The sequence below is a fragment of the Falco naumanni genome, chromosome 4 (assembly GCF_017639655.2).
Source record: "Falco naumanni isolate bFalNau1 chromosome 4, bFalNau1.pat, whole genome shotgun sequence".
In the NCBI taxonomy this organism is placed as follows: domain Eukaryota; kingdom Metazoa; phylum Chordata; class Aves; order Falconiformes; family Falconidae; genus Falco; species Falco naumanni.
Window position 1 is genome coordinate 39,422,614 of NC_054057.1, and position 23,552 is coordinate 39,446,165.

Here is a 23,552-nt window from a genome sequence, read left to right on the forward strand (position 1 = left end):
CTTGCTAGAAGACAATCCAATATACTCCTTTAGCAAAGGCCATAAAGGATTTTGGGGCATATGCCTGGGAATAGACTTATTGAGGGAATTGGAAGTGGTAAAATGGACAGAAAGACTCCTAAGAGTATATTTCAACAAGCCAACACTTATCACTGAGAGTGGATTATTGTTATAGCTTCTATTACTGAAAATATCCAGTTTTGATTTACAAAATCCAAACAAACTCCAAACACATTCAAGTATAGAATTGACATGTAAGCTCTCTGCACTTGCCAAGTACACGAGGTAAAGGACTGCTGAGCACTGATCTTATCTTCTTTAAACATCTTCTTCTGAACACACCAGCCATGATTCAAATGCTGTCAGCTCCAGTTTGCCAGTGCACACCTGAAGATGTAGGAGCCCCCGTAAGGCACCTCTTGTCAGGCTGGATGCATGACACGTGGCACCACACCGGCGTTTGTGCTTCAATGTGAAGTAACATTTGAAGCACGATCAATTCATGCTCTGATTGCTCAGATGTCAAGGCAGATAGAGGGTACCCATACTGCTCCCTTTCACTGAATGCTGAATTTCAGCTCATCACTGTGCCAGCATTAAATAACTTAAATGACCCAGTGGCTGGCAAGCTCCATCCCTTGCAATTACTGACAGACCACAGCAGCGGATTGTAATGCCATCATGAAAATGAAGCTGGCTGCATAAACTCAGACAAACTTCTCAATTGCATAAGTCACTTGATTGATTAATTATTCAAAAGCAACTGGTAACGTATTGTAGTAGACAGGCCTTTCTTTCCCTTTGGTGCTTCAAACACCAGCATTCCCAGCCTGTTCCCCGTATAATGAGTTCTGGTTTGCTCTCCTTTTTGTACTAAAGTAACTTCTGATAGCCTCTTCTGAAGCACTGCAAAGTTACTGGGAAATAAATTGGAGAAATAACAGAAAAACTAAGTCACAGGGATTTTGGATGGAGACTAGGGAGACTCCATTCAAATACTGGTACCATGTCTAGGCTGTCTTTCATTTAGTTTCTACCCTAGGAGAATTCCCAAGAAAAGGAGTGTGGGCTGGTCCCACAAAACAGTTTTTACTGGGCAAGGCTGAGAGAGAGCTCAAATCCCAACCCTTAGAACAGTCCAGGTACCACTTTCCTCCTTTATCTTCTTTCTCTGCTATACCAGCAGAACCAATTATTCTAATTTAAATATATTGGGAACACCCTGGATCAATTCACTGAAGGGAGCAAGATTACATGCAAAATATTTATGAGTGTCACTTGGCAGTTACAGATGTCCTTTTAACATCTCCCGTTTTTTTGAAGAAAGGAAGATGTAAACATGAAAAGACTGTGTCTTTTAAGTTATTTGCATAACATTAGCACATTTGTATAAGAATAAAAGTATTTAATACACCATGCTAGTAGAATACTGCTGGTAAACAATGTTTCATGTTTTGTCTAATGGAATCCCTTGTGGTTTAACGCAGTTCACCATCCATCTAATTTACCACATTAGATAACGTCAGCTCTCAAATTGCAGAATATATGTATGGCAGCTGTGCTGTTCTCCAGCTCCTTCTGAGCATTCCATCAACTACCTAATTTGTTTAGTGCTTTTTCAGCTCCAGTTGTATCTAGTGCTATCATTAATGAAAAGCCTGTTGTGTGTGTATGGTTTCTAACCGTAAAAAAATATGTCAGGAAGCCATAATTGTATTATATTTCCTCAGATAAAACATTGTTATCTTGGAATACTATTGAAGGTAGTATTCCCCTGTTATTAACTATCTGGTAGAGTTTAAAATTATAGTAATCGTAATACACGTGAATAATACACAGTTTATGCACAACAAAAGTGCTAACAGGATGGATGTCCCCCTGTTTTGGTTGATCAAAGTATCTTTAAAAACTTCTGTTCTTCTGTTATCAGACTTATCTCAGCTATCACATCAATTGAGCTAAGTTAGGTCAGATAAACATTTTTATTCTTTACTGTGCAATTCAGAAAACAGTGTTCATCTGACTTAATACTACAGTTATTTTAACTTCTGTGGCCCTACAAAAAGGTGATCCAAACTTTATTCTTCTAATACAGTGAGTTTCCTCTTGTAGTATGTGGGTTTGCAGCCAGTCTGGTAAGGGGTCCACAGGAAGTACTTAAGAAAAGCAAGTTTATATAAAGTATACAACATTGCAGATATAAGAATTTTCAGTTGTTGTATACCCTAAATTTCTAAGGCACTCACAGTAGGAAGCAAGAAACAAAAACAGAGAAAATTCTTAGACAATAAGAACATCAAAAAATGTTTACTGCAAGGAAGATTAAATGAGGCTAGATGAAAAAGCATCCAACAGATAGCAAAAGTCATTCAATCTCTAGCTCTCAAATGGCACACCGAAGTCCAAACTTGTTTATTATCAAGTAACTCAAATCCCCTCAAATCAAACCACAGCAGTTAGGGATGAATTTAGCTATTGATCAGTTTTGTAAAACTATCCACAGAGATGCAGTCCCCAGGGAACTCAGAGGAACTCCCCAAGAAATACCATTTTCACCAATGGGAGAGAGTTCAGAAAGTATCAGGCTGTCAGGCTTTTTGGTTAGCGTCTCTCAAATTTCAGTTCTGACTTCCAAAAACCAGCATACCTTGAAATCCTGAAACTATCTGGACTACATCGTCGTAGACCATTAGAGTAGCTGAGCGTTCAGGAAGAAGGCCGAGACTCAGTGAAGAGAACACTGTGGGAGAGAAGTGGTATTTGAATTCTTACAACCATAAGGCAACAACAGCAGCACTTACTTTCTTCTACAATTTTGCAAAAGCAGGCCACCCAAACTATTAAAATCATATTGTATACATGACAGAAACCACATGCATTTTCTAAACCAAATAATTAAATTGCCAGGGTAATTATTACTGAACTAAACAACATGTTCTACTCTTTTGACTCCAAGTCATGCATGGTAGCTCAAAGTACAGAATAGTGCAGTGTAAAGCAGGGTTTTGGGTTATAATTCCCAGATCCACAGAAAGACTTGTCATTACATAAAAAGGAGTGAAACACTAACTCAGTCTGAGTTATTTTTCTGTGAAACAGCTATACTTCTTGCCTCAGGAATATTTTAATGAAACTTAACTTTTAAATACTTTGAGATTCTTACATAAAAAGTCATACAAAAAGGCAAAGTATGATGAATAAGTCTGAACAATTTGCTTTAAAATACAGCATGTCCTTACTGAGTCACCACCTACGCTGCAGAGTGCTATACATAGCAGAACTACTGTCGTTCCACCAGTGATGTAAAAGGGGACAGATAAACGGTATTTGCTGCAAGAAATCTGCCTGCAAGGACCACCTTTGCCACTGGATACTGACATTCCTTACAGGGGGCTGTCTGTATGCACACACATCTTTGGAGAGTGAAGAACACGGTATCATTTCATGCTAAGTTCTAAAGACCCAGAGGACCAAAATATGTACAGGACTAGCCACTGAGCACACCTGACTCCCGCACCCATGAAAACAGTAAGTAGACCTGCCTGCAGTCCATGTATGGCTTTCAAAGACAGAAGGAGAGGAGGAGATTAATGCAGACCAGTAATTTGGTAACTGGGCAGCATCCCACATTTGTACCTGGAAACTACTCATCCCATTCTGAAGTGACCACAAGCTGAAGAAGACATTTCCAGAACTGATTAATAAAAGAACAGTGCAAACTCTTCTGATTTTCTGGAATTAGATAAGTTTCCTCTAAATTAATATGTATTACTTAATCCAAGAGATGATACAGATGATACCTACAAATAAGGAGATTGTACACTATTTCTGTTTTAAAACATATATTCTCTTTTTGAAGATCAGAAATATTAGTGTTTGAGAGAAATGCAGGAGAAAGAAGAAACTAGGAGAAACACACTGCTAAGAACCACCATCTAAAAGATGGTCTTAAAAACATAGATGAACATTAAAAAAATAAAATAAAACCCGATGTTATTGCAAGTACAGCTGAGAATTTTCTTTCCAATGCTCTACATGTGAAACAGATCTAGATGTCATGCAACGTAAGTAAGATAGCCTAGAATAAATAGCACTAAGGCCACACAATTATGAAATTTGTTTGTGTCTACTCCAATTAATTTGTGTGAAGAAAGCAGATATAATTTAGACACCCTGGGGAACTCAATACAATAAACCATGCCAACATCTTCTTCCATATACACCAGACTACAATGCATATATAACCTCTAAACTTCCCTTGGGGTTTTCTGCACTATCTTTTCTCAGCCTGACAAAGGCAGAAAGTCATAGTTTTTAAGGCCAGAAGGATGACTGTGATGATCCAGTCTTACTCCTGCATAACTACAACCTTCCCTGAATTAGTTACTGCTTCAGATCCAATAGCTGTGCTTCAACTAGAAAACTCTTGTAAAGGAGTCCAGTGGTGAAGAATACACCGCAACACCAATGCTCTAGTAAATAATTATGAGAGCAGTTAACTATGTGCCTTTTTACCCATCAAAATTTATTGAGGTTAGACTTCCAGTCATTTGATCTTCTTTTTACACAAGCCCACTAGACAGAAGAATTCTCTCTTACCCGTTTCCTGTTCTCTATGCAGGTACTGATGGACTGTGATCAAATTACCCCATGAACTTTCTCTCTGGTGAACAAAATAAATGAAGCAGCTCCAAGTCTTTCCCCGTAAGCTGTATTTTCCAGTGTTTTAATCATTCTTGATACAACCCTGCCATTTTAAACATTTTTCTTGAAGCATGGATCCAGAACTGGACACACATTTCCCTGAGAAACTGCACCGAAGACAAGTTCTGATATACTATACTCTGCCTTCTCAGTCTTTACAGCTTTTATTTTACAGCTAAGGACCAAATTATTCTGCTTTCTTGCAGTGCTGCATTGGGAGATTATTTCCAACCATTCATCTACCATGACTCACAAGTTTTCTGCAGAGTCGCTGTTTTCCAAATAAGCTCTCCTGTCCCAGAAATACCATGAGCGTTCTCTGCTCCTAGAATTACATTTCACCACCGTGAATACCATGGCGTGCTTTGACTGACCCTGTCAGGTAGCCTGAGCTGTGCTGCCTCAGCAACTTCCCTCTCTCCATTGCATGCACTGTTCCAAAAATGTCCTCTTAAATACAGACTACCAGTTACACAATTTTTTCTTCCCAATTTTTTACAATGAAAAAATCTATGCGTAGCCAAGAGCAGATAGATGAGCACATCTCCCATCATGAACACTTCAACAACTCAAGTGATGTTAAATTAATGAACTGTTAATAAGTGGAGTCATGGCTCTGCTGATAAATATTTTAATGGAAAAAGAGATCTTAATCTTTTCCTCCTACCATTTATTGCTATGTAAATAAATAATCCTCCTGCTTAAGTGGTAAAGAGCTAGTAATTATTTTGGTTAATATGAGAAAAGTTCATTTCTGCCGAATTATGAGAACAGAAAACCCTCGATGCTTATTCCTTAAAGCTATTACAATAATATCACATGTTCAGTGACTGCACAGCTTCTCAACGTAAGACTGTAACTAATGCATACTAGTGTGTGACAGAAGAATCCTGATCCTTTGGCACAGTCCTGTTACAGTACTTTAAACATTACTAGCCTATAGCTCTCAAACCTACTCCCTGCTTGTGGCTGTCATTTAATTTAAAGTAAATGTGTCCACACAGGTTGGCACATTAGATTAAACCACTGTCGTGGGTGGAACACTGCTCAGAATGGCGTATCTGCTCTGTGAGGTGACAGCTGCTAATACTGTTAAAAGGCATTTTTGGGAAATGAGGATTCTGCTTTCCACGTGTGCCCAGACTGCACACTGCAGAATCAAGAAGGCCAGGCTGGATGGGGCTTTGAGCAACGTGGTACAGTGGAGGGTGTCCCTGCCCATGGCAGCAGGGCTGGACCTAGATGATCTTTAATGTCCCTTCCAACTCAAACCATTCTATGATTGTAAGATTTAAATATGCTCCCTGTTCCCCATCATTCAGCTCAGATTAAAAATAACACCACCACCACTTCCACGGTTTTCAAAAGTTCTATACCATGCTATTACAAGCATGATAGGTGTTTAAATACAAACAGTTCTTGTGAAGTTTTTTAAAGACTACAGGCATCTTATTCAATATGAAAAATAACATCCTAAGTATCTTGGGCCTGAAATTTTATGTCACGTCCCTTTTAAGGGGTAATTCAAAGAACAACCCTATTAACTCTACATAGGGTGTATCAAATTGTAACTTGTTGTTTCTTTCATCAAAGAAAGGATTAAGTTCAAGGTACAGAAAGCAAAACAAAGGATTCTACTCCCAATTAAATCAATGGCAAGATATCTACCAGTTCCAACAGGGGAAGATCAGAGGTCAAAGTAATCTGTTTTCTGAGGTAAGTTCACATTTCAGCCATGGAAAAAAAGTTTTTGTGGAAAATGTATACAATCACTGCTCTTTAAACTTCATTGACTTACCAAAACAACAATGCCATGTTTGATTCCCTTCCCTCAAAATCAAGATTTAAGAAAATGCAATAAGCAAAAAACCTAACCAAACAAACTCCAGGCCATGGAAGAGTAGGTCACATTGAAAAGATCTAGGGCAGAGCCAGAAAGATATGAGACACAAGGCAAGAAAAGGTACAGACAAGAAACCGTTATTGCATACTTTATGCATATAATTGTGAGTATGCTAGGGAAGCTGCACTTCATCTTGTTTAAACAGAAAAAAAAAAATCAAGAAAATTTCTAAACAGAGTCACAGAAGAATTATGGTTGGAAGGACCTCTGGAAGTCACCTGCTTCAACCAGGCAAGGAGGTGTCCAGTTGAGTTATGAGTATCTTTAAAGATGGAGATTTCACGACCTTTCTAGGCAACCCATTCCAGTCTTCGACTACTGCTGCTGTAAAGAATTGTTCCCTTTTATTTATTTGAAACTCTTCCTGCTGCAACTCATTTCAGCTGCTTCTTATTCTTTCACTATGCACCTAAGAGCCTGGCTTAGCCTCTGCTATGGTTCCATTAAGCAGCTAGAAAACATGGCAGAATACAGTAGAGGAAATGTGGAAGAAGTCAGTCTATCTTATCTGAAGCAAGCAAATGCAGGCAAGAAAATAGCATGTTGAAATGCCTAAAGCATAATTCTGGGTTTGAAGAGATCCAAGTTCCTTTTCCCTATCTGAAAATATATTTGCTGCTTGACCTTCCGGCAAGTCACACAGTCTCTCTGGCTATGTTGATATTAATGCATAAAATGAAGCCAAGGTATGTGATCGAACACTTCCCTGTGATCATTTATACAATTTAAATATTAGCCCTTAAAACCTGTCATGGCTTTGGCCTGGGCTAGTTATCCAATCTCAGGTGGTATTTAGGTGTGATTTGGGTATAATGCAAGCCTGGGATCATTCTCAAACTACTCAGACCCTAATTGTAGCTGGGGATTAGAGGAAAGTCATATGAAAACTGGGGATGTGACCTTCATCTAGATGTTACAACTCAAGATCTGAAAGCCAACCTCAATCTGTTCTATTTAGCAGTATAGAAACAGTCTTTGTGACTCAGTTTCCCCTCCTGTACAACAAATTTCAAGTGTACCACTTGCCATAAAATTTTGAGGCATTCTGATAAAAACTAACATGCAAGTATTAATGTTATATTTGTTTGCCTGTGGAAGAAACATGCTAATTAAGTTAGAAAAAAAAATCCTTACATCTGGATAACATAACTGCAGATTAAAACTGTCCTATGGACATGGCCAGGAACTGAAAGTCCAGGGCCTATTTCGTACACTACACCCTACGGGGCAACAGCTGTTGCTACACCTTGGGAGAGAAATGAATGAGTACATCACAGCTCTTGAAACAAAGTACTTGGAAACAGAGTGCCCATAAAGAAAAAGATCTGGAAATGATTTGTAGTTTCTGTGGAGCTGTAAGAGCACCAAGAGTTGTTTAAAAACTGATGTATCACTGTATCAAGGACAGCCAGAAGGAGAGTGAATCTCTGCACAGCCCTGATGTCACAGATTAACTGAGGAAGAAACCTTGCTTTTTTTGAAACACACAGATGTTCTTCCTCCCACCCAGGATCACAAGCATTAAAACTCATACAAAACTGTGTAACTTCCTTTAGATGCAAAATCTTACCTCAGAACAAAAATAAAGATCTCTTACCAGGCAATCTTACAGGTTTCCATGGTGCAGAATTTGGCACATATGCATGTTTACTAGCAGTCACTATCAGCTGATTGCCCAACTTATACTGAAACTTGAGGAAGGCAGTGCCATCTGCTCCTGAGGTTCCAGATGCAATGGAGATCTGGTTGGTAAAAATCTCAATGAAGGCTTCAGTTACTGGCTGATGTGTGCTGGCATCGCTTACATGGACCTTCAGCGTTACTTCTGTAATGACAAACAACCACAGCAATTATCGTCCAAAAAGCTTCTGCAGGAGGCAGCAGTTAGAACACGCTAGCACACCAATGACCAAAAAGACACCGGGCTCAGTGCTAACCTCTGACACTTTGGTGCTAAGTATGACCTCTGGTCCTGGCCTGCAGCTCTCCATTTCTGGCAGTCACTCTTTTAGAGACACTGCAGATTCTGCCACAAGCCAGACCACATCCTGAATTATTGCCCTACTGCTAAATCCAGCTGTGGAGGCATCTGTCTTCCACCTATGACCCACATGCAACTGGGCAGAACATCACCAGGGGCAGTCAACATTCCCTTTGATGGGTACTGTTGTGAGAGGGGGGGTTATTTCCTGCTAAATTACTCCATCCCTCTTTAACACAACAGGTACCAAGTGAATCTCACAGCAGTATCATAATTCTAAATGTGTGTGCTATCAAACATCACGCATTAGTCACAGATAGCACAGCATCGTCACTCTGTAAGGTCCCTGCCTTGCTATGCCTCTGCTCCAGCCTGCCTTCTCCATCAGCAGTGGGGAGAGGGAAAGGCTGCACGCGGGCTGTGCTCCCTCACCCCTTCCCCATAGCATTTCTCTCCTTGTGTAGCAAGGGAACAGAGGAAAGTGCTGTCACAGAAGCCCAGAAAGAAAGTGGGCAACAGTGGGCTGTGTTACAGTCAGAGGTTTTGAAACCTGGTAGGAAAGATTGCCCCAGCTGGCACATTCCCTGGTGATGTCTAACCAAAGAGTGAAATCCCACAGGTTCAGGTCCTTGTCTTCAAAGCACAGGACAACCAGGTGGGATGCAGAGAGCCAGCAGTTCCTCCCCTGCCTCCCTGTCCACTGGCCCTTTTTCTGAAGGGGCAAAAATGTCACAGCCCCTAGTGATACCTGCTTGTCTGCCCTGGTACTACCACACACAACTGCTGGGTACGAGAAGCAAAGAAGTCATGGTTAAGGCCGTCAGGAGAATCATACATCTTGTAGACATGCAGTCAGAAGCAAACACAATGGACTACATTTTCCTTGAGTAATTTGCCATTTTTCCAGAAACAAATTACTTGTTTAAATGTTTCCAGATGTACAATATTGGTCCACTCCGGGGCACTCCTACGACTAAACCATGTATTGTGTCACCAGGCTTTTGTTACATAAAGTGGAGTGGCTTGTGCAAGACAGTCCCTCTGGAAAGCATTCCTCTGTATCTACTATTATTTTTATGCCCCTCCAATAGTTCCTCTCCCTCATGCTCTAAAGTAGCAGCTGTTGCCTTTCTTCAGTAACTAGACTTAAACGAAATGGTGTGTTGAAAAGACCCAGCAACGGTTCAATGCCTCCACCAAGCCACTCCTTGGATTTTGTCGCTTACAGTCACCTTGTGCTCCTAAATAAGAACCTAGCTCCCTCTTTGCTCTCCCACTCTCCCCCTTTCTCTTGTTCTCACCCTCATCTTTGGAAATTCTGATTTCTTGCATGAAGTCCCCTACCTCAGCTTACTCCATTCCCCAAGGTAGTAGACAATATTTTGTGAACTCCCTTTTTGTGTCAGGGGAATTCAGCCCCTAATAAGCAAGATGCTCACACTCCACATCCAACTCATTTCTTCATGTGCTGCCCAGAAAAGAGACCATGACCTCCTTTTCATATATATTTAAAAACAACACATTGATCTTCCCAGAAGAGTATTGGTGGTACAGTTCTGTTATATCATTACTGTGCATTAGGATTTTAAGAACTTATTTGGTGTAAACCTTGAGCGAGCAAGACATAAAACCAGCAAGAAGAACAGCAAAGAACTTAACAAAATCTCTGTTGTGAATTTCAATAGTGAAATGACACAACAGAGTATGCTGAGAAACATGCTGTAACAATATAAAATTTTAAAAGGATGTCAGGATCTAAAACAAAAATATCAGCACATCCGTCCTAAGGGCATTTCAGCCAGAAAGACATCGGGCCCTTTTACAAGTGGAGACCTTCTGTCTGAATCCTACAGTACAGAAAATATAAATATCAGGCAGTCCTGAAGAAAAACCCCATTAGAGAAATTAATCATCATTGCAGCCTGCACTTTAGAACTTGGCAACGGAGGATGCCAAGTTAGAGGGGATCAGCATGAAATACATTCTAGCTATTAAAGATTCTGGATTTGTTCCCAGTTTTGCATTTAGTAGTCAAAGAAAAAAATATATACTGAAAAACGGTGTCCATACACTCTGGTGCGCATGCAGAGAATGCCTGCTTAGAAACCTTACCCTGACCACCAAGCAACTTGTGAAATCTTGTGCATGTGAAAGGCAGCCTCATTAATCAAAGGAGGAACACATATGTGTTTACGTATTTACAAACTGTACACATATTTACAAATGTGAGGGCAAAAAGCAATATAAGTTTTTATTTTCAAAATGTGCAGGAACAATACGCTTAGATCCAAAGCCAGATAACTGTGCTGTTCATGTTTCCCACTTTGAATTGCCTAGCAAAGAATGCTGAAGAACAGATGCAGTTAAGAATAATGGGTTATGCATTAAAGAAAAAGCAAGGGAACAGGACAAGCTGAACATTGTGGTTAGCAATTTCAGTAACATGAAAGTTTAGCCTTTTCTAAAACAACCACATAAAGAACCAAGGAGCTCTGTAGTATTATTAAATACTAATCAAGGAAGAGGATAAGAAAACAACAGAGGTACCAAATTATTTAATTCCTTATAGACATCCAAAATTCTAGAATAGAGCCTAATACTAAAATTGATCAAGAGACAAAGACTGATAAACAAAAATTTTCTTGTATACACATACCTAGCTCTCTATTCCCAAACAAGAGAGCTAGCCATGGATATCTCCAGTAGGAAATTCCTCTATCCTTCACTCTATAGCTATACAAAAGCTTCTGTCTGCATCCTTCTCCCTTTCTGATAAGGAAGGATAAGGGTTTCCAAAATCCTATTTCCAAATGGAAATGACAAAGGCCATCATCCAAGATGGAAGACTGATGCCCTGAAGACCAACAGACTGGAACTACTGTTCCAAACCACCGTCACTAGATCAGACACTGGGCTTTTTTTCTCCTTCTTCTTAATATTTAGACTTGTTTTTTCCTGAGAAGATAGAGAACGTCCTAGCAGCCTGACCAACCCCAATGCCTTTTCATGATTAATCTTCCCTGACATACTTGTGAAATATATGTAACTTGCTTAATTCAGGGCTTTTTCCCATGCAACAGCACCTTTTTCTTCTTATCTAATGCAGCAGTGAAGTCACAAACACTAAACCTGTATTATCACAGTAATTTCCACAGCAACATAATGATCACAAGCTTTAAAGTGGAGAGAAGTTGTTGAACAAAACCTCCTCTCAAACAGTGGGAGGGATGAGAACAGTCTATAAAGACAGACTGCTATGAAAACTTAAAGCAATAAGCAAGTTTCAGAATATAGGAGATACTCAGACATGTGAAGAACAGAGGGATTGATGAAAGGAGAGAGCAGAGTAAGGACAGCAAGTGATCCAAGATCAGTCTGACCTCAAATTAAGAGAGGTCTTAGACTGAAGCATGAGGTACACTAAAAGAAGTGTTTAATTAGATAAAGCTGCTTAGAAGACTCATTATTAGTTAATGAATAGAGTCTTTAAAATATCTGGCAAACATTTTAGTTGGTACTCTGAGCAAAACAGTGGGGATAAAGCAGATACATTATTCTTGAGTTGTACAGCCTACCACAGCAAGGAGCTCACACAGAATTAAAGACACATGGACTCCAAGAAGGAATGACATCTGCAGCAAGTGGGGAACATGATGGAGGCAGGGAACTGAAAGAACTGTGGAAGATGAACTCCAAGAACATGAACTGCCTCATTCAAGAGAAGCGTGCCTCATTCTTCCACAGATTTGTGATACTGCTGTGCTTTCTATTATTTACTACAATGGGAATATTCCATCACTAAGTTCTGAAGGAGCCTTGCTCTGTACTACCGGTGAGGTCCTGGAGGAAGGAAGGGGACATCAAGGTGCACAGTGCTGATGTTTCCTCACTGCAGAGCAAAGCAGAGATGGCCAAGGTGACAGGCTCTGGGCTGATGAATTCACTCGAGACAGCTGCGATCTCTCCGACCTCCCCAGACAGGCCAGCCACATTCAGGACAGGCTATACCTGAGCCAACAGCCCTAACATAACTGGGTCCTGACCAGTGTGGTGTGAATGTGACTCTTTCAGACCTGGGCTGTCTGGCACATGGTTCCCTGCTGGCTTGCAATACAGTGAGCACAGGTAGAGCCAGAGTAATTTGCCTGCACCACTAGCAAGTGCCCTGCATTGTATTTCTATAGGAATATTTCATGTCCAAAGCAAGAGCTACTTATAATAACCATTCATTTCCAGCAGATAAAACCACAGGCAGATAGCCTGTCTGTATGTGCAAGAAGACTGTCCCCCTCTCTGAAAGTGCAGCAAGGAACAGGTCACTCACAAACGTTAAATAGTGCAAGCCATCTTGGGAAGCCCTGCAATTCTGTTTCAAGAATCCTAAAGCAAAGTGGGAAAAGGTTAATGGGAAAACAGCACATACAGGCATACATTCCACATAGAGATCAAGGTTGCTGCATGTATATGCTCAAGCAAGTAAGTCTAGCCTAAATCTCTTTTCTTATAGTTCTTATAGTCCTTTGTCTTCTCTCAGAAATCACATCTTGTTTTTTAAACAAGCACAAACCAAAACTACTAGTTAAAGTGAAAACATCTGCTTAAGTTTAACTCCCTCCCAGTTTTCTAGTACTAAATTTATTGTCAACTACGTAACAAAAAAGACCCCAGCAACTCCAAGGTTATAATTTGGGAAAGTGAAATAAAAAAAAAAGACAAAAAAAATCCCTTGCATTTTAGCATTCTAATCAAGAAGCCCATCTGTCTCCTTAATCTGATTTTTTGAGATTTTACTAAGTCTAAACTTTTTCTGAGCAATCCTTCCTGTACCATCTGCTTTATGAACCACACTGCCTCCTCTGAAATACAAGTAACCTTAAGACAACTATTTCTGCAGTTGCAACTCCTCTTAGACTCACAACTCATCTTTATATTACCGTGAACTCCCAGTTTGAGAACAGTTTCCTTCAGTATCCTGAAGGTTATCCTTCCTGGTATCATCAACGCTGTCTTCTACAACCAAACTCCTGAAAAGTACTGTTTTGCTTTGGGTTTTGTTGTTGTTGTTGTTTTTTAAAAGCCAGTAATGTTACATAGAAAGGAAAAACCTAAGCAATCTAAGTGATGGCACAATGTCAGATCTCAAATACTGAAATAAACAGAGAAAATTTATGACACAGGTTAGAAGTCAAAGATCACAATCTTATTTGGATCCCAATCCTGAAATATGGTTTCTGTGCACAAACCCCTCTGTCAGGCAGACTCCCATTGACGTCTGCTGGACAGATGATCCCTTTTGGGAATGGGCTGACACAGGCCACTGTTATCACTTATCTTTTCCTCTGGGAGTCCCCTATCCATGGACAAAGTCAGGATATTATCAAAGAAAGAGATATTTAAATTATCTAGGTTTTGATTAGAAAAAGAAAACTTCCAGCTCATTTAAAAAATGCCATTATGAACTTTGTTTAAAACTGCATTGTCCGCTCTGACTGAGCTGACTGGCAACTTGCCTGATTTTGAATCCTACATGCCAAATGGGTAAGTCTTTCTGCCTCTTAACCTTTTGTCCATGTGCAAGGTCATTGCTCAACAATAGGATTTTCATTAATCTAAAGGAAAACATTTTCATAGAAAAAGGAGTGTTCTCCATCCCCTAGCCACAGATGCCAATTCAAGCATTTACATACCATCATATCTTTCTAACGTACTGCATCAAGAAGGCTCTACCGACAACCATGCTTCAAAATAGTAGCAAAGTTCATAAAGAAAAAAAGAAACATGTATGTAAAATCCCTCCAGAAGCACACAGATTCTGATCTTTATTGATGTCACCACCTGAAAAGTAAGTTCAGAAGTACCACCTCAAATGACAAAATAGGTGGGCTTGTGGAAGAGTCACTGCAGAGATGATTACAGCCTCTGTTCAGAACAGGCTCTGGTCGACGTTACAGGAAAACCATCGGTGCTACACAGCCTTCCCCTCCACCACATGTGACCAAGGTTTCAACTGGGGTGAGTGTCTGCCACTGATGTCCAGGGAACCCAACCACGCAGAGGGTGGGATGCGGGAGGTCTGCTTCTGCTCATTGCCTAGGGCTGCTACAGTCCCTAGCATCAAGCAGAAAGATCCTTACCTTCTGTCCACAGTACTACCAGCCAAACTCTAGCAAGGACCACACAAGAGGGCTTGGTTCTCAGGCCCACACTTCAAGAATTTAGAAAGGAGAGGGGTTCAGAGAAGAGACACATAAAAATCCAGGGGACAGGGAAGCAGCATTAGGACTGGCCATCTGAAGAACCCAACCTCTTCAGTTACTGTAAGAGAAGGCTGGTTCACTGTGTATAACAGGGAAACTGCAAAAAAGTGTCAGCTGAGGACCTTTAGACTTGCTGACAGAGATCTAGCATGACCCAACAGCTGTACACAGAGCTGAAGAGCTGAAGCAAACTCGGATGTCATTTCTTTGCAACAAGAGAACAGCTTACTGGATGGCAGATTCACTTGTGCTGACAGACTATGGGAAGATTTATTTTCTTTTTTTTTTTTTTAATAGCTCTAATTTTAGTTCTAGGTGCTTAGTTAAGGCTTGCAATTAATGTTTAATTCTAGAACATTTATGAAGACAGCCCAAATAGTTGTCTGCAGTGTTTCTTTTTAGCACTGCAATCCAAATTTGCTACACACATTTCTGCTTTATAGGTCAGCTGGAAGACTATCAGTATCGTCCTCAGCACACTGAGCACTTGTAGTGTGATGACTACAATTAACTCTCACATCTCGGAAGTTAAAAAGGAACTTTTTTCCCCAAATGCACAACTGACTGGGATTTCTGAGTTTTTCTTTTATTCCTTCACCTTGCTGTTCCTCAGAACCAGTAGAGATCTGATGCAATGGGAGCTGCATAACCCAGTCTCCTGGCTGGCACAGAGAAGCCCTTCTGCAACGACGAGTCAATGCATCCTGCTCACCTCATCTCAGCAGACAAGCAGGATCCAGGGTCATAGAGGAGGCTGCTCTCAGGTGGCACTTGAGGCTTTTTCACCCTTCTCTGCAGCACAGTTTGATTCATCTACATTTCTCATCTAACATTCCTTGCCACTGCAAGTGCCTTCAGGCATTGCTGGCACTGTGACTGGTTCCTCTAGTACACAAGAATTTAATTTCCAGGGGGCTGAAATGGTTTATTTTAATTAAAATAATTAGACTAAAGCCTTAATATTCAAATAGAGCACAGTGGTCTGTGAAATGATGGTCAGACAGGTGCCCTACTTGCCTCTTCAGGATTAAAATCTATTAAAAAAAAACATTTAGAAACTAAACCCATAAATACATTAGCTTATCTCAAAAGACATTATTTCCTCGTGATAATGTACACAAATTTTAATAAAACATCACAAAAGGAACTCTGGTACAAGAACTAGAGCAATATATGCCATGCCCAGTGACAACCAGGCTACTACATGACCATATACTCAAAGAGGAGGACGGGGCAGTTAAAGGATAATAAAGACGTTCATCACACAACCGTCCAACATTTAAAAGAGGATTTGCATGTCCTGACCCACTAGAGCCTAGAGCACTACCACCAAAATTAATTTCTTGGAAAAAAAAAGAAGTAGGAATTTGCTTTAATTAAAAAAAGCGAGAGCTATATGCATAATGCCCAGATGAGTCTCTGATACCCTATTGTTAAGTGATTAAACAAGCATTTATAATTAACTTGAAACTCACGTGGCTATGAAACTCATGAATAGCAATAGTTGCATTAACAGGTCTGCTTTTGATCTCTACAGGAACTGTGCATGACACAGACTAATTTTATTTCCAAACCTTGTCTTTCAGACATGGAATTATATAAAGATACTGTCATGGAGCGCAGATGGAAGTTGAGTTTCAAAGCTTTAGCTTGCCACACGCATAATGCATTCTTTACAAGACATGAAAAAGTAATCCCTGCTTAAAACCTCCCTTTTTTCCTAATAGAGTCCTTTGAAACTCTGTTTGGAGATCAATATGGAATGAAAAGATAATGCACTGATATTTTTCAGTTGCTGAGCATTAGAGTTCTCCACTGACTCAAACAAGACCACAGCTGATTTTGCAACATCAGCTCTGAGGATAACACCACATTTAGCTCAGCTGCTGCACAGCTCACAGGGATTTTAAGCCAACTTTATACCTACTGCATCCCCAGTCTAGTTTGGGGGAGGGCAGAAAGGGAAAGCTTGGATTTGCTTAGCCATGAATGGATGTGTTATATTTTCTTGGAACAACTTATTCCTAACTCTATTAAAAATAGTATGCATCTGATGAAAACAATTTAAAGCAGATGTACGCTACGTTTAAGTGAACCAGTGTATATGCAATGTGGCAGCAAGGATACAAGCACTTTTCTTTGCTTATTTCCAGGTAGCTTTAATCTTAGGTTTAATCTCCACTTATTTCCAAAACCTGTTGTGAAAGCAAAGCTAGATGTCACTTTGGAAGTGTATTATTATTTGTGGTTTATTTTTGTGGGGTTTTTTAAACAAACCACTAATAACTCAAACCCAACTCAACTGCCTCTCTACATTTCCACTGCACTCTGCAGTGCAGACTTCCACTCTCAACTTCGTGGTCCACTAATGTAAGCTAATACAGGCAGAGGCAAATTCTTACATTAACATTTTATCTAGGTACTTGCATGTTCTCTTTTTTCAAATATCTAAATAGTCAATTCACTTTCACTTCATTCCTTGAGGAGGTTATCCCCAGCTGGCAGACAGAAAAATTAAGCATAGGTAAAGCTACACATGGTTAACAATCTCATTCCTCCAGCCCAGCCAGCCAAAGCAGAGAACTCTGCAGAGCTCAGCACTGCTGCTCAGCTACTCCAGAGCAAAACCAGAAGCATTCCTTCCCCTCCCACCTCCATAGCCTGGCTGGGGACTCCTGCTCCTTCTCTTGTGCTGCTCTGCTGCTGCTTGGACCTGTCACTGTGTTGGTTCCATTTCCTAACCCAGCACAGCACCAGCCTAACAAAATGAATGGCTTGTTCCCAGATTATCAGGTTGAACTGCTGAAGCAATGCAGCCCCAGGTGCCAAAATCAGCAGAAAGGGCAAGTGTGGGGGCGGAGAGGCATGAAGTGTTCTGGCCAAGTACAACACTGGCAGAGGAAAAGAAGAGAATGGGGACCACCCCTGCTGGTTCACGGGCAATTAGGTCAGCTCACCTGTACCACAAGCTTTAGGTCAGTACTTGGCATGAACAGATGCAATAGACGTTTGTTTTGCATTAGTCCCAAATAACTTCCTGACTACAGTACCTCTACCAGTGCATACCGGCACCGCAGCAGTACAATCTCCTTTCTCCATGAGCACAGGATGCTAGTGACAATGCCAGGGAAGGGTTTGCTTGGAGCAATGAGGAATTTCACAAGGGCACTGTGCAGGGTTTACAGCCACAGCTGGCATTTCTGTCTGGGTGGAGGGAGGTTACGGTTGGTTCCTCCTGACCCTATAATAAAAAGCATGCTTTCATTGACACCTCTACCTGCCGGTTACTATGACTGCTGTTTTCTCCTAACTGTAGCACTAGGGTTAATCCCCCCCTCCCCCAACTTGTCTATACTGAAACTTCCTTATCCTTCAAAAATATTTATTATGTTTCCAAGTTTTTGAGATTTTTCTGTTCAAAACAATGTTTGTATTTCCTCATTTAGAGTAATTAAAAAAATAATAAATCAACTAACCTGTGATCTAGGTCATCTTCTAGATAATGAATACAGACTTTAAATAGGAGCTGCTACATTTCCCTTCATCCTAACACTGTAAAGCATCCCCAGCATGACACACGGCCATTTGTCATTACCCTTCGTTTACTCCTTCATCCAATCTCAGTCACACAGAAGAAGCCTTCTCTATCCAAGTCAATTAATTTTTCAATTAATATTTTTGAACCAGGCTGCTGTACTGTCTATATTTCAGCTGTGATGACTGCATATATATGCAAAACATAACAACTGACTCAGCAACCAAAGCTTGCTTCAGTTTAAATTATCGTAACAGCCATGGTGATCTTAATTCTTGGCAGGGGATTAATTTTAGGGCTGTTAAGATTTTATGAGAAAAAAATTCTAATCAGAATAAAATTGTGAATTTTAAAAAAATATTTTCTATTCCCCTACACTGGAAGTCAATTACGCAAATCAGAAATTATTTGCTCTTTCACAAATTCACAATCATTAATTGGAAAGTACAGTAATAGTTACACATAAAACATTCATCTTTCTTACAGACTCATTTTATATAAAAAACTCAAAGCAACAGTGACCAGGGTTTCGATACACTGCTCATCCAGCTTATATTGCTTTCCACGATTGGGCAGAGCACCGGAACATATCCTTGTATTTCTTGGTCATCTTGTAGCTCTGATTCCCGGTGATGCTTATCAGAGTCCCATGACTTGCAGAACCATATCCCTGCAGAGGGATATGGACATTAAGAGGGACCTTGAGGTGCTGGAGCGTGTCCAGAGAAGGGCAACGAAGCTGGTGAAGGGTCTGGAGCACAAGGCTTATGAGGAGCGGCTGAGGGAACTGGGGGTGTTTAGCCCAGAGAAAAGGAGGCTCAGCAGGGATCTTACCGCTCTCTACAGCTGCCTGAAAGGAGGCTGTAGGCAGGTAGGGGTCGGTCTCTTCTCCCAGATAACAAGCTACAGGACAAGAGGAGATGGCCTCAAGTTACACCAGCAGAGGATTAGATTGTGTATTAGGAAAATTTTCTTCACTGAAATGGTGGTCAAGCATTGGAACAGGCTGCTCAGGGAGGTGGTGGAATCACCATCCCGGTATGTGTTTAAAAAAATACGTAGATGTGGCACTTAGAGACATGGTTTAGTGATGGACGTGGCAGTCCTGAGTTAATGGTTGGACCTGGTGATCTTAAGGTCTTTTCCAACCTAAATAATACTATGACTACCACTGCACTGTAGCTAGAAGGCAAAGGTTTTCAACCTGGAGTACGTAGTCCAGGCTTTGGGATTGTGTGACTTGGAGAAGCATGTTCATTTAGGTTGTATAATTGCCTGCCTAACGGGGGCCTCAAGGGAATAGCACTCTGCTGAAGGACTCACAGGGTTCACAAATCAGAATATTAACAAACCAGTGAACCACAGCAGAAATGGCTGATCAAAGAAAATCAGTGAATTATCTGTTCTCTTTACAGATAAATCTGAATGTAAAATGCTGTGACCAGCCAATAAACAATGGAGGAAGGCTGAGAGGAGATAAGCAAGGGTGACATGCCCTGGAGCCCAGGGAATAAGGCAGGGTGTGACTGACCTCAGCTGCTACAGAGCTGACTACCTCAACACAAATGGGACCTAAGGGTTTGTTTTTGATGAGCAGCTATGTCAGTTCAGTATATCAACTGACTACACCAGAGTGGAGTGGACCAAATCTTTCTCCCATGTTCATTAAAAGAGAATGTCTCCCAGACCAGCATGGAGACAGGGTACATACACAGCTCAGCTCAGCCTAGAATATAAAAACTGAACAACTAACAACAGAAATAAATAAATTCGAAGACAGCAATGGGCTTAAGCTGGTTTCAACCCATGCATTCCTTCTTGGTGGCTGGTGATGCCCAGCATCATGATGGATGAGCATATTACAGAGACCAGCAACATGTATCACACATTGATGGTGTGACTGAAATGTTACTGCCATTTCCTAAGTGCAAATTACACTGGTATTGTGATTTCAGTATATTTTCTATCACTGTGCTAAATCAAAAATCCCATGTAATGCTAAGTATCTTCAAATAAGTACATTTGATATTAAACATTATACTGTCCACATGTGGCCTACCTAAAAGAGTCCAGTCAGAGAGTACTGGACTGACAAATGCTCATATTATTTACCAGTTTGTTCATTTGACAACAGAAGAAGGTTATTGCTTACACTCTGGCATAAATTATAGCTGTAAACATCACTCTGCTCAAGCTCTCTCCCACAGTGCAGAACCCCTCAATTTTTTTCATTTTACCTCTTCTGTTTCTTATACTCGTGCTGCAAAACACACATCTGTTTAGAAGAACACTACCATGAAGGGCCACTGGCATTTTTAGTTTGACAAATAAATCCACTTTCCCATTATCAAGCAGATACGTAGAACTGAAAACATGCCAGTGGCACGCTCTGCTTCCTTGGTGCAGACAGCAACTTGAATATTGCAGGCCATTTAGTCTATGCATTAAGTAAGCATTTTAAAGCATTATACTGGTTTAAACAAAGAGCTGTACATTTGGAAAGTGATCTACTGCGTACAATGTTTAAAGAGGAAGAAAGAGGAAGGAATTTCTAAATAACAAAATCATACAGATGCTAAACTTATATACAGAATCTGCATTAACAGATGGGGAATGTGCTCGGAAGCAAATGAAAAAGTACATATACAAGACCAATAACCAACTTCTGAAAGGGCAACATATGCTCTATTACGTTGGGCCTAAGAAGAATATAAGGTTAGCAGATGAAGGGCTCATGTATATTATGCATACATGCACACATATATGTATGCTAAATTAAACTGAAAATACAAGGTACAGCTAATCACACCAAAACCAACAGCTTTTACTTAGAAGCTTCCTCAACGCTACCAGTCCGTATCACTGCCCTGAAACCCAATGCAAAAAGAAATTTACAGATACTTTCTGGGAGTTAAGGAAATACGTATTTCATACAGGGGTATAATATTTTTTGTTGTTTGCAATTAATTCTGTTCTCACATTTACAATGGAACTACTAATAAAAATAACAGTATACAAGAGTTAACCAATACTGTAAAGGACCAGCCCAATAAATTTAAAACCTATTCTACCACATTTAGTCATAAATACAATTCCAGTGAGCACTACAGGAGTGCTAACCACCTTGTAAATATGCAAAATAGAGATAAGGAATCCTCATCTTGCCTTCTGAAACTTAACAGCTTTAGGAAATTATAAACATCAATTTTTAGCAATACATTCAGTATCACTTCACACTACATATAATTTTATTTGACATCCACTTTTCTGAATTACTGTACACATAATTTTAAAGTTCAGATAATTTCAACAGGTCCTGGGATTTGGGAAATTAACATTCTGTAATACAAAAATAAGGTACTCTTCCTGCTTTGCTGAGCATATGTTCTAAATCAAAACTGTTCTCCACTTTTTTTTTTTTTTTTTGGTCGCCTCACATTAGGCCCTGGGAAAAAAACCTAACCACATAACCCAGTGGATGTGTGTACATACACACACTCACAATCCGCAGCAAGCAGTTTTACGGGAAAGCTGATGTATTTATTTCAACAACTGGTCTACTAACTCAAGCGGTCAGTTATTCTCTTGAGGTTACAAAATTACTTAAGGGAAAAGGACAGCAGATTGCTATTATTGCTCAAAGCCAGTCCAAATTCCCAGGCGGCCTTGTGCTACCACACTAGCACGACAAACTTTCAGCCATCAGCTGGCAGTGCACAATATGCATTGTGTTAAAGAGCATACAAAGCAGAGAGGTTAGGAGATCTAGCAGCACTCATCCAGTAGGAATTGCACGTCTACTCCAAGGATGCTGACAATCAGCTGAGTTGCCTAGATGTTTACAAAGAGAGAAGGACTTTGAGTCCACTGCTCCAGTACAGTATCAGACAACACAGCGCAGCAAAACAGTAATAGTTCCTGTTCTACGTAGTCACAACAGAATTATACGGGCACATTAACATCCTCTACCCACATACATGTGGATGAAGTATAGGAGAGACAAAATAATTAAAAATCAAGTTGCCTTAAATGGCAATGTAAAACAGCATATCTGTGGACTAGAGTTGCTGCAAGAAATGGCTGTTACACTAATGCCAAGTTGTTCAATGTGAGCAAGAAGGATTTTAACTTTGGCTTTGGATCATTCAATCAGATACTCCCATCTGAGTGGGTAGTCAAATAAAGAAAAAGTGTGGCAAGTAACAATCATTAATAGCTAATGTGAATTAAACAGCCTTTACTATTTGAACTTTAAGTTCATCTTTCTAGCCATTAAATGAATATTAAAACTGGGCTAAAGTTACTTCATGGTTATATTCACATAGACCACAGTATCCTTGGGATCGTAAATAGTACATAAAATGCAAGATTATAACTCAGCTAAGTATAGACACTCACAGTATACAGACACTCATTTAAAATATGGTGATTCTTATGTTACCTGCAGTACCAAAGCCAAGCAAAATATATTTTGTATTCTTTTACATGGGCATGCTTACGTATAAAATACTGCTGTCTACTTTGGAAGTTGCTTTTTAAATTCATTTTTGTTACTGACAGGTTAAAACTGCAGTGAGGTGGGTGGAATTTCTTAAAATTGCTTTTCAGCTAGGAATCTCAGTAAACGTTATTTTCTAGAGCCACCATTCCAATTCTCTTGGTGGAAAGGACTTCTAGAAAAATCAAATAGGCACCTGTGAAACATAATGGGTGAGATTTCATGATTCACTTAGGGATGCAGCGCTAAACTTGCCATCAACACAGACAGTGGTAGAAGCAGATGGCTTTGTGGGCCATAAGGTACTTTTGCACCATCCTACACTTTTCTGCAAATTACGAGGGGCTTCCTGGCAAAATGCTCTGGGAGCTGCCTGTTACATCAGCTGTTACAAAGCTTGGACTCTGAAGATGTGGCCTTAGCCTCGACAGTTTTTTCATTTCTGCTGCATAGGCTACATCAGAGGGCATGGGGAAAGAGTCTGCAAAAGGCAGCTGTGCCTCTCTGGCAACCAGAGGAGTTGCAGGGCATCTTCCCTGGCCCAAGTTCCTAGCACAGTGTAACATGGTGCTCACAGCTGAACGGTCTCACCCAGGAATTCCGGTCTGGGTTATCTTCCACTCCTGTGCTTAAGTCTCATTTGGCATAAAACCACCACCTCTTTGGCCTGATGA

At 40.3% G+C, this 23,552-nt stretch overlaps 1 protein-coding gene across 3 annotated transcripts in view; it reads right to left on the bottom strand.

Annotated features, from left to right (window-relative positions):
* Positions 1-23,552, bottom strand: part of FAM171A1 (family with sequence similarity 171 member A1) — a 90,399-nt gene that overhangs the window by 29,403 nt on the left and 37,444 nt on the right. Inside the window, exons 2-3 of one of the 3 annotated variants that reach the window (XM_040591865.1) lie at positions 8,205-8,432; positions 2,648-2,740 (exon numbers count right to left, since the gene is read on the bottom strand). The exons of 1 other annotated variant lie outside the window; for it this stretch is intronic. In XM_040591865.1, the coding sequence (XP_040447799.1) occupies positions 2,648-2,740; positions 8,205-8,432 (321 nt within the window). The remainder of the gene's footprint in view (positions 1-2,647; positions 2,741-8,204; positions 8,433-23,552) is intronic. One more of the 3 variants, XM_040591866.1, reaches the window with a different exon arrangement.